This window comes from Elephas maximus, chromosome 10, assembly GCF_024166365.1.
Source record: "Elephas maximus indicus isolate mEleMax1 chromosome 10, mEleMax1 primary haplotype, whole genome shotgun sequence".
Taxonomy (NCBI): Eukaryota; Metazoa; Chordata; class Mammalia; order Proboscidea; family Elephantidae; genus Elephas; species Elephas maximus.
The window spans coordinates 110,450,866-110,463,075 of NC_064828.1; the positions used below are offsets into that span (position 1 = coordinate 110,450,866).

At 41.5% G+C, this 12,210-nt stretch overlaps 1 protein-coding gene across 3 annotated transcripts in view; it reads right to left on the reverse strand.

The window, feature by feature from the left end:
- Positions 1-12,210, reverse strand: part of RCOR1 (REST corepressor 1) — a 137,824-nt gene that overhangs the window by 18,692 nt on the left and 106,922 nt on the right. For all 3 annotated transcript variants that reach the window (XM_049899661.1, XM_049899660.1, XM_049899659.1), the window contains exons 4-6: positions 3,187-3,239; positions 1,600-1,761; positions 991-1,109 (exon numbers count right to left, since the gene is read on the reverse strand). In XM_049899661.1, the coding sequence (XP_049755618.1) occupies positions 991-1,109; positions 1,600-1,761; positions 3,187-3,239 (334 nt within the window). The remainder of the gene's footprint in view (positions 1-990; positions 1,110-1,599; positions 1,762-3,186; positions 3,240-12,210) is intronic.

Genomic DNA, 12,210 nt, shown 5'->3' on the forward strand with positions numbered 1-12,210 from the left:
GTCCTTACATGTTACTCTCTTTCATTTGAAATAATGTCCTCAGAAAGGACCTTGAGATTGTCTAGTTCATCCTTCTTTGTTTTATTTTGTACTATTAATTTATAAAAATAATGTAGAAAATGTGGAAACTGTAATTTTTAAAAGTCACCTATACTTCTGCCACCCTAACACAAAAGCCATGTCGTATACTATGTACCGCCTTCTGGACTTCCAGCACCTTCACCTCAGAGTTGAGGAAACAGAGGCCACCGAACTTGCCTGTGAGTGTGTAAGTAGAACCTTCAGAGTTGTACGCATGCCCAGGTGCACACCCACTGCACTACACACTGCCCTCACCCCGCTTCTGAATATGAGTACACAGCCATTTCCACCACTCTATGCTGTATAAAGGACTAAGAAAAGACTGAGAAAGTAACGGTTAAGAAATATCCTACTCACTAAGCTATCCTTAAAGACTGTCTATCATACTTGCTAAAGAATTATCAAATGTTTCTCTCTCTCACACACACAGGCACAAAACATGTGGCCAAAAAGCGGAGAAGAAAATTTAAACTGTGTTGTTGTTTTTTTGGTTTGTTTTTTACATACCAAACATAAAAACATGTCAAATACGTCTTACATAAACATACCAAATAAATTTCAACCAAGAAAATAAAAGATTCCTTTTTATTAAAAGGAGACACACTTAAGACCCTTAAGGGACAGGGCAGGTATCTGAGAAAGTTTAGTCATTTGCAGTGGAAGCTCCCTGACTTCAGGGAGAGAGTTGTGAAGACCAACACTTGGGATTTAACACAGCTCACCAACATGGAGCTTTAACACACATCATGGGCGTACTTCCGTAACTTCTGGTTCCACCAGGAAGTTACTGGGGGAAATGCAGTCATTTGGCCTTTCCTAGGAATTCTAGTGTATCCTCTAGCTCCTAGGAATTCTAGCGACTCAAAGACTCCCCTATGTGGTGAGACAACGGCCCCCCTTTGCACTGACCTTTCCTCTCGCTCCCGTTTTTGTTTCCGAGCATGGCGGTCCATCACACTGGTTTTAGTCCTCGTCTTCTTCCAGGAATAGTAAAATTTCACTAGACTTGCAATAGATTTATCAGGAAGCTAAATATAAAAAATCAGTTGGTTTAGATTTAAAGGTAGTCTTTGAAGACTAAATAAACATATTTAGATACATTTCATAAAGGTCACTCACATATTCAGAAATAAGTCAAGCCTCTTTTTTTAAATAAGGAAAAATATATTAAAAGAACCTTTATCGATACATTTTCAAATTACTGAAGCTTGACTGTAAGTGAAACTTATCCCAGGAAAGATGAACCCCATCAAAACAAGTCAGAGTTTGTTACATACACAATATTCTTAACACACTTTTGGCTTATTTAGAAAAGAATCCCTTTAATACTTAATGCAAATTTCAGTTAAGCTTTGATGGTAGGAGTACACCAACAGCTTCTAGAACGAGCTGCTTTTTCTAAGGGGAGCTTTGTTAACAATGGGGATACCCATGCTGGAGGGCGAGACTTCATCTCTCAGGTGTGCTGCAGAGAAGCGAGGCTGGGCTGAGGGCGAGGAGAACAGCTAATGCACTTACCATTTGTTGGATTCTATGAAACGTTTTCCCATGAAAACTAAAGGCTTGTTCAAACAAGACTTTATCTTCCACAGTCCATTCATCTGGGAAGGGGGTAAAGTTGGGCAAATCAGCCAATGATTTTTCAATATTATGCTTATGCCAAAATAGCATCCCAAGAGCCTAGAAAAATAACAGCAGTGAAATTTTAGCGCAAACAAAGACTTGATTAAACATTACAATGGAAGGAAGGTGACAGAAGAGCATGCATTTCTTGACACCCAGATAAAGTAGGAAGAGCTAACTTGTATGTGGCGTTAAATGGTAGACACAGTTATACAGCTTTTTGTACGTAACTCGTTTATTTCACAAGCTCTGAGAGGCAAACGCTGTAATTTCCACTTCTCAAATCAGACTATCGAGGCCCTGAGACATTACTAAATAACTTGTAGGTAAGTGGCTGAAGCAGGATCCAGATCCAAGCAGTGTGGCCTAGAATCTGCGCTCTTAGCAGGCACATACTAACACCGCTGTCTGTGAAAGGAGAAAGTCACTTATAAACTATTATAAACCTTTTCACCTCAGAAAGGAAAAACAAAAAAAATGTACACATGGGCAAGGAACAAATTAGACACAAAAGAGATAGATTATTTAGGAACCCCTTCTTGAGAAAATTTTCCATATTACAATTCTAAAGTGAAAAGGGTCATACTTTTGGAGACTAAACTCCTTAAGGACTCATACAAGTATATTTTACAACCACCCAATAATAATAATACTTTCTAAATAGAATTTAAAACCGAGGATTTTCTGAGCCATCTGGTGAAGTCCATATTCAGGGTCTGGAAAAAGAGAAGCATACATTTCTTGCTTTGAAAGATTCTGGAGATATTTTATTGTGCCTTGTTTTTCTGAAAGTGCCTTCAACGACCCATGTAGGATAATTAAAAGTAAGGCTAAGGATGAAAGAAAGAGTGTAATCGATACAACCTAGAACAGTGGAGTCTTCTGTTCTTAGGATGAATGAGAAATGATGGCAACGTACAGGCTGTAGGACCTACATCAATGCCATGAAAAGCACAAATCCCACTAAATATGCTTCAAAGAGTAGTTTGAAATAAGGCTGAGATAAAATTTCATGACACTGTGGGGGGAAAATAATGGATCTCTCATCAATAGGCTCCAAACAGTATTTTTTATTAAAAAAAAAAAAAAAAACTTGGGTCAAATTCTTACGACCTGAAAGTCATTCAAAATCATGAATATCAAAACACTGTAGGTCTAACTGGGATAATATGGCTGGGGGGGGATCACACAACCAGAAGAATGCCAAGCACACCACAAATGAGACAGTGTGCTACACCTAAAACTGCCACTGTCCAAACTGCTGCAGACCCACAGACACCTATAGATGACTTTCCAATCACAGGGACCTCAAGTACTCACCTCAAATAGTGAAAGTGACCAGAGCTTCCTTGTGTAACATTGTTATAACCACCAAAAAGTTGCTAATGAGGAAACACTGCTACTCAGCACAGAAAAGAAAAAAATTTAACAGGCTGGCTACAAAAACCCATTTTTAACAACAAAAGAAAATCATGACATTACCTGCTCCATGTTGTACCCATGCTTCTCTTTAGCAATGGCAATGTATTCGTCCACTGAAAAACAAGACCAGAGACCAGTAAACAGCCTGAGGAACACAGCAGCCTATGGAACTGACATGTATACACACACACACACACTTCAAGCCAGCCTATGGAACTGACATGTGTATACACACACACACTTCAAGCCAGCCTATGGAACTGACATGTGTATACACACACACACACACACTTCAAGCCAGCCTATGGAACTGACATGTGTATACATACACACACTTCAAGCCAGCCTATGGAACTGACATGTGTACACACACACACACTTCAAGCCAGCCTATGGAACTGACGTGTACACACACACACACACACACACACACACACACACACACACACACACACACACACACACTTCAAGCCAGCCTATGGAACTGACATGTGTACACACACACACACACACACTTCAAGCCTGCCATGCACAAGACTAAGAATAGAGAACAGAAGGTAACAAAACAGCATTGTACAAAACAAACTCATTAAGGATCCTACATGTATAAATCCCACAGAGAAACAGGTGGAAGAACATACTCAGATATTAACAGTAGTTATCTCTGAATGGTAAGATTACAATTATTTTCTTACTTAAAAAAAAAAAACAAAACTTGGCTCTACTTCAATTTTCTACAACAAAGTATTACTTTGGTACTTTGAAAAATAATTATTTAGAAATAGGAAATTGGGGTTCCTTTTTAGTCTCAGTTAAGGTTAAAGAACAAGTAAGCTATTTTTATGTATAAAAAAATCTTAGAGATGAATTCCAAATTTTATCTAAGCGATCCACCACTAGTCCTGAGCTCCCATTGACCTTATTACTCAGCTCACTAGCTTGCAACCTTGAACAAAACACTCAGCTGCTCTGAGATTTAGAGTTCCATCTGTAAAGTCAGAACACCGCTAACCTACAATGTTAAAAAGCACCCTGTAATAGTAATGGGGAAAAGTGTTTTACAACTGAGTGTTAGACGTTTTAAAGGAATTCTGTCTAATTTTGTTAGATGTGAAAACAGCACAATATTTTTTTGAGTCCATATCATATTTCAGTGTTTATGGAGACATGACACAACGCCTGGTATTTGCTTTAAAATACTCCGAGCAAAAAGAGCAAGGGGAAAGACCTGTGAAATAAAATCAGCAAATATTAATAGTTTAATTAGAGTAGGTGACAGTTACATAGGAATTTATAGTATTCTCTTTATTTTTGCATGTGATTTTAAAATTCCATGATAAAAAATTATAATAAATAAAGGCAATGGCGCCTTAAAAAAAAGCTTAGCAATACAAGGTGAGGCCCAATAATGAAGATATCTATGATCACCACAAAACTCTCAAAGACCTTCTGGGTTAGGAGGCACTGGGCACACTACTGCATAGACAGGAATGGGCAAGTAGCCCCAAGTTATAAAGGGGGGGGCGGACAAAACGAAGAGAATATTTTAGTTCAGCATTGGCAGAACTAATCATAATTTATTTGAACAAATTTCTCAATTCAACAAGTATCTATTTACAATCAATATGTTCTACTGGAGTTATAAAGCAGGGGGGCATGGTTGGGCCCTTGGGGATTTAAAAGTCTAGTGGGAGAGCTAGGCACAAGCAGATAATTTCAGTATAAGGGGCAAGTTCCAGCTGCCAAGCACTAAGGAAACACCACGGAAAAGGCTGACTCAGGCCCAGCAGAAGAGGCCACCTTCAAAGGTGAGTCTACTTCCTCCCTAAGGGTTTCCTCTAGTCTTTCTTTCCAGGTGTACCCCCTGGTGGTACTCTGGCTACATACTCGGCTACTAACCAAAAGGCTGTGGGTTCGAATTCACCCACCAACTCTGAAGGAGCAAGACCCAGTGATCTGCTCCCGTAAAGATTACAGTCAAGAAAACCCTATGGGGCAGCAGTTCTACTATGTTACACGGAGTTGTTGTGAGTCTGAATAGGCTCATCGGCAACTAACAACAACAGCTGATAGCACTGCTTTACACTCACACCTATGATCTGTCTTTACCCCTTATTCCCTCCCTTCCCTAAATCTCACTCTCCAGGTGACCAGTAACAGTTTCAGATTCTCTCTCCAGACCTTGTCTGATGGTTTATTTTTTTAAGTAGAAATGCGGTCATGCTAACTGCTGTCTGCGACTTGTTTTTACTTACAATATGTGATCATCTGCTGCTAACCAAAGGGTCGGCAGTTCAAATCCACCAGGCGCTCCTTGGAAACTCTGTGGGGCACTTCTGCTCTGTCCTATAGGGTCGCTATGAGTCGGAATCGACTCAGCGGCAGTGGGTTTGGTTTTGGATGTGATTATCTTTCCATATCTATGGTACCTATTTACCTTATTTAATTAGCCCCTGAGTCAGAGGCACTAAGACATCTAGTTTTTTCTCTTACACACTGCCATGAATGTTCCCGTACATATATCCTTGTGAAAGTGCACATACCCTTAATATATCAAATTGGTTTTGCCAAATAACTCTGTCATACATGATCTCACTTGGAACCCTACAACCCCAATAAGGGACGGAGAAGTACAACAACCAAATATACAGTTGAAAAACTAGGTTCAGAGCAGTCCACTCACCTACTGTCACACAGCTAGTAAATGAACAACTAGAAACAGCTGCCGCTGAGGCAACTCCGACTCATGGCAACCCCTGTGCGGCAGAGTCAACTGCTGCAGAGGGCCTTTGTGGCTGTGGCCTTTCTGAAACACATCACCAGGCCTATCTTTCAAGGCACATCTGGGTGGGTTCGAACCGCCAGACTTTCAGTGAGCAAGCCAAGTGCTTAATTGTTTATGCCACCCAGGGACTCCCTAACAGTTAATAGAAAAGATCCAATGAATTACAAGTCAGGTCTTCTAAATCCCATTATGCTATTCAATTATACCATAACTATCCTTCTAATTGTGGTATAACTGACAGTCAATTTAGGAAAAAGAAATCAATTGTGAACAAGAATTTGAGCAATTTTATTAGTATGTATTCTTATAATTCAGACAAGAATGTTTCCATTGACAAAAGAAAAAGTGGAAATAATTCAAACAGTAATCACCCATAGTGCAACTCAGTACTAATTTCAATACTAAGGCACTAATTTTCTGTTTGTTTTTTTTTTTTAACCTCTATAATGAATGCAAACTAACTGGTTACTTCACCCAGAATGCACTAAAATTCTAATTTACCTGAAAGTCAACTAATTACAAACTAGATTATCTTAGTTTGTAACAAAAGTTGAAACTCTTGATTAAAAAAAGAGGGGGAGGGGATTATTCCAAAACATGTTGCCTGGTTTTACTTCACAGCAGGGTGGGTTCTGTCAAGTAAGAGAAGAGTGCGCTGAGGTTCTGAAGATGCTCCCCGTAAGGCTGCACAGAAAGTGACCATGCACACTGGCAGAGTGCTGCCGAGAGCCGTCGGGGCCAAGGATCACACTGGAGGAGACCTCGATGCATGGGGCAGCACACGAGAGCAGAAGATAAAAATGGGTAAGGAGAGGTATTCAAGAACTCGGGGTCAAGAACGTGTGACAGAAAACAACCTACAGTGACTTCGGGGTCAACCCTGGAGAAGGTCTGCTTATTTACTGCCCAGTAGTGGCTTTCAGAGGGTTCTGGAGTGGCTTTCAGGGTTCCTTCTTTTAATAAGTATTTGTTGACTGAACAAGGAACCCCACACTCCTGCTGCACAATCTCAACTCTGTACACACAGATCTCCAGACACAGTATTTACCTTAGCTGAGCTCGGAGTGTGTGTCACGTGACCTTTAAGCACCTGAGCACATTGGCTGGCTGGGCACAGGAGGCCCTGCAGTGGTCACCTGGGGGCCGGTCACCTGGTCCCGCAGTTCTGGCAGACGCTGCCTGCTCAGCAGTCTGCTCTGCTAAACTAGTCGAGGGCATAACAAGTCCTTTGTCCCCATTGTCTCCACCGAAATTTAGCTGAAAAATTACAAGCATCTTTGCACGCTACTCTATTTTCTTTTGGTTTTGTTTTTTAACATGAAAATTGGCTGGAGGTAGAAATGCTAAAATTGACTGACAAGGTCATTCTGATTGTGGCAGCTGAGGCTGACTATAACATTTGCCATGTTGTAAACAGAAGACATTCTTACTAAGGTAGCCTTTTAAAATTACATACCTTTCAGATTTTCTTGGAGACCGCTCTGAGGACTCAGACCTAAAGTAAAGGAAGATATAGAACTCTACCGTCATAGCTACATAAGTGAGGTCAATGGACACTTCTACCAGGTGCTCTGAAGGCTGTGATAAAATAAGTTAATATACGGAAAGTCTTGTAATCTGTTCACGAATTACTATCTGACAGCCATCAGCAAATATACTTTTCATTCTTCTGTCTTCACTGTCCAACAAAGATTAGGCAAACACTTAATGAATGACCGCTTGGGGTGCTGTGCTAAGTACCATGGCAGTATTTTGGATTCTTTCCCCAGCAAGGTAAAAGGCAGCACGGTTTAGATACGGGGTTACACGACAATACTAAACAATAAGAAAGCCCCAGGTCAAGTCCTGTCCCTGCCTCTTGATAAACCGAGTTCAGATCCTGTTGCCTAGTACGCAACAAGCACTACATTTAAGGACTGTACTCCTTAAGTAACCTCCTTGGCCTTTCTAGGAATGAGCTCTCCCCAGTAGATACAGCCATCTGTACAAATAATGCTGGTGAGGGGCCCTATTTCTTGCTGCTTTCCTACTCCACAGTCCTCAGTTCTTCTCTTTAGTAATCAGAAGGGCATGGCTACCTACCATAACTTCCAGAATGCCCCATGTCCACCACCCACCCTACCCTTTATAGTGTATGCCAGTAGGGCAGTGAATAAAATGGAAAGTGCATTCTTTAACACCTCCCAAGTGGTTTCCTTAACTAAAGCAAAATAAGCCTTCAATTTAAGACAACGAAATCCATTTTCAATTGCCCTCATAAAAAAAACAAAGGATAACCAGATGCTTAAGGTGGGTGGATAAAAGATGAAACAGAAAGAGGAGCAAGAGAAATACAAGCTACCTGAGACAAGCTGTCCTGAAGCCAAGAAAGCAGGGATCCTTGGGGGCTTTTCCAGTAAGTTCTATCTCTGGCAGTAACAATCTCAATTTCACCCCAAAAGACTAAAGTAACCCAGAGTTAATCCCAATCTGGGACTGAGGAGCCATGGTGAGCCAGGGATTTGTCAGGTGAACTGGGATCAGGACGAGGAGCAAAGTTCCTGTGGCTTCAGGACTTGCTGGGAAATTTCCTGGGCCTGGGCACATGTATGTACCAGCCTCCCCCAACTCTCAGGGAAGTCCCAACGAGTCACCTGTGAAGGGAGAACGCGCAGGCTTGCCTTGTGCAGTTTATCTGACATTTTAATCTGTTACACAAGCCGAAGAATTAATCACTGGGCTAACTGTCCTTTGCTTTAATAACAATTCTGTTATGGCACACATGCAATAGTTTTTAAAACTTGGAAACTCCTTCCTAGAGAAATAAGAGCCTTTACATGAACAGATATACGCACACCCATGTTCACTGCAGCACTGGTTACAATAGCAAAAAGATGGAAGCAACCAAGGTGTTCATCAATGGATGAATGGATAAATAAATTGTGGTGTAGTCACGCATCGATAAAAAAGAGTGATCAATCTGTGAAACATTTCATAACATGGAGGAACCTGGAAGGCATTATGCTGAGTGAAATTAGTCAGTTGCAAAAGAACAAATATTGTATAAGACCACTATTACAAGAACTCGAGAAATAGTTTAAACAGAAATTATTCTTTGATGGTTACGAGAGGGGGGAGGGAGAGAGGAAGGGAAGGAGGGGGTATTCACTAATTAGATAGTAGATAAGAACTACTTTAGGTGGAGGGAAAGACAACACACAATACAGGAGAGGTCAGCACAGTTGGACTAAACTAAAAGCAAAGAAGTTTCCTGAATAAACTGAATAGCTTCAAAGGCCAGCGCAGCAGGGGTAGGGGTTTGGGGACCATGATTTCAGGGGACATCTAAGTCAACTGGCATAATAAAATCTACTAAGAAAACATTCTGCACCCCACTTTGGAGAGTGGCGTATGGGGTCCTAAATGGTAGCAAGTGGCCATCTAAGATGCATCAATAGGTCTCAACCCACCCGGAGCAAAGCAGAATGAAGAACACCAAGGATACAAGGTAACTGTGAGCCGAAGAGACAGAAAGGGCCACATAAATCAGAGACTACATCAACCTGAGACCAGAAGAACTAGATGGTGCCCAGCTACAACCGATGACTGCCCTGACAGGCAACACAACAGAGAAGCCCTGAGGGAGCAGGAGCGCAGTGGGATGCAGACCCCAAATTGTCGTAAAAAGACCAGACTTAACAGTCTGACTAAGACTAGAAGGACCCCAGTGGTCATGGCCTCCAGATCTTCTCTTAGCCCAAGAAAGGAACCATTCCCAAAGCCAACTCTTCAGAAAGGGATTGGACCGGACAATGGGATAGAAAAAGATGCTGGTGACCAATGAGCTTCTTAGATCAAGTAGACACATGAGACTACGTTGGCATCTATCTGGAGGGGACATGAGAGGGCAGAGGGGGTTAGAAGCTGGCGGAATGGACACAAAAAGGGAGTGGAGGGAAGGAGCGGGCTGTCTCCTTGGGGGAGAGCAGCTAGGAGTAAAGAGCAAGCTGTATATACATTTTTATATGAGAGACTGACTTGATTTGTAAATTTTCACTTACAGCACAATAAAAATTAAAAAAAAAAAAAACTTGGAAATTCCTATTAAGACAACCAAGAAAAATTGTTTAATATTAAATTATGACGAATAAAGATATGAATCACTGAGATCCTACAATGCGTGCAAGGACTGAACAAGTCAATGGTTTTTTTCTGAAGAGGCAGAAACTAGCCACGTGGAAAGCACATAGGTCAATATGTTGTTGGGCTAAGATCATCTAAATACAGTGTGTGTGCGCGCACCCATGTGTGTGTCCCTCACTCGAATTTACAAAATTCCTAAACCCTAGTCAAACACTTATTGAGCTGTGCTTCCTTGGTACAAAACACTGCATTAAGTATGATGCCAAAATATAAAAGCAAAAATTAACCAATTTCCTGCAGCAGCTTAATTAACACACAGGTAACAGAAGAGAACAGGAACACAAGAGGTAACAGCGTAGATGTAGGACAGCACGGAAACGCAAGATAACCTATAAATAATAATAACGAAGGTAAGGGAGGAAAAGCTTCCTAGAGATTCAACAGCTACAGTGCTAAGTAATAACAATAGCTACCGTTGTTCTAAGCTCTTTATAAAGGTTATTTTGTTACTTCTCCTCAATAATCCTATTACCACCCCTATTCACAAATGAGGCTCAAAGAAGTTAAGTAACTTGCCCAGGGTCACACAGCGGTAAATAGCAAAAACAGAACTTTCAGACAGTCTGACTCCAGAGCCCGTGGCCTTAAATCTCTCTGTGCTATCCATCTCTTGAGTAGAGGAAGGAGGGCATTTTAGATAAGGAGACGAGGCTGCATGGGAAAAGGAACTAAGCAAGGCTGATCAACACACTCTATCTAGCTTGAATGGAGTTAAGAACAACCGTGACGAGGAAAGTGACAGAAATGGAGGGTGAGAGACAGATGGTGGCCTCGTGCTGAGCTTCCCTTTTTATATTCATGTTTTAATCCAATGAACTAAATGCCCTTAGCACCATTTGTAAGAGTCTCAAATTCTCCTCCAAAACAGGGAAGGATGCAGATGAAAATTGTCTCAGTAACCTCAACTCACCCCTCCCCCCATACTGCAGAGATTCAGCAGAACACCTTGTGATCTTGCATATTCTATGCAGAGCAAGGGGAGGACAGCCTAAGGTGGTTTGAGGACAGAGCTACAACTTTAATACAGCCTTTTAAAATTATCATAACATTTGCAGTAGCATTAGGCACTGCAAAGGGAACACGGCACCGATTTCTCTCTCGTAACTCAAACTAAGCATGCCAAAATTTTCTTCAAGAATACAGTAACATATCATGGCATCTCCTTTTACTCCTTTTATGATTAAAATGAGAAATAAGTTATTACTGTAACTCACTAAGAATCAAAACCAGCTCAAATCATTTAAGCAAAACAATTATGCCACCTGGTGGGCACAGACATTACTACAGTTAACATCTCTGAACAGGCATCTTTGTTGTTGTGTGCCACCTAGTTGATTCCGACTCACACCGACCCTACAGGACACAGCAGAACTGTCTATAGGGTTTCTTAGGCTGTAATTTTTTTTTTTTTAATCTTTACCGGAGCAGACCGCCAGGTCTTTTTTCCTGTGGAGCCACTGGTGGGTTCGAAATGCCAGCTTTTCAGTAGCAGCCAAGTGTTTAACCATTGGGGCACCAGGGCTCCTTGCATCTATCTTTAGAGGAAGCGAAGAAGACACAAGAAACAAGAAAAGACATATACACTAAAGAAGCTTATCAGATGCTTCTGACCTACTAGGATTATTGTTGTTGTTAGGTGCCATGGAGTTGGTTCTGACTCATAGTGACCCTAGAGGACGGAGTAGAACTGCCCCATAGGGTTTCCAAGGAGCAGCTGATGGATTTGAACTGCCAACCTTTTGGTCAGCAGCTGAGGACTTAACCGCTATACCACCAGGGTTCCAACCAGGGTTAGCCAAAAAAAAAAAACCCACTGCCGTCAAGTCGATTCCAACTCATAGCGACCACATAGGATGGAGTAGAACTGCCCCACGGAGTTTCCAAGGCGTGCCTGGCAGATTCAAACTGCCAAACTCTTGGTTAGCAGCCGTAGCACTTAACCCCTATGCCACCAGGGTTTCCCCAACCAGGGTTGGGAGCTACTAAAAATAGGAGTACGGCAATGGTTAAGTGCTCGGCTGCTAACCGAAAGGTCAGCTGTTCAAACCCACCAGTGGCTCAGCAGGAGAAAAGACCCAGAGATCTGTTCCTGTAAAGATTACAGCCTAGGAAACCCT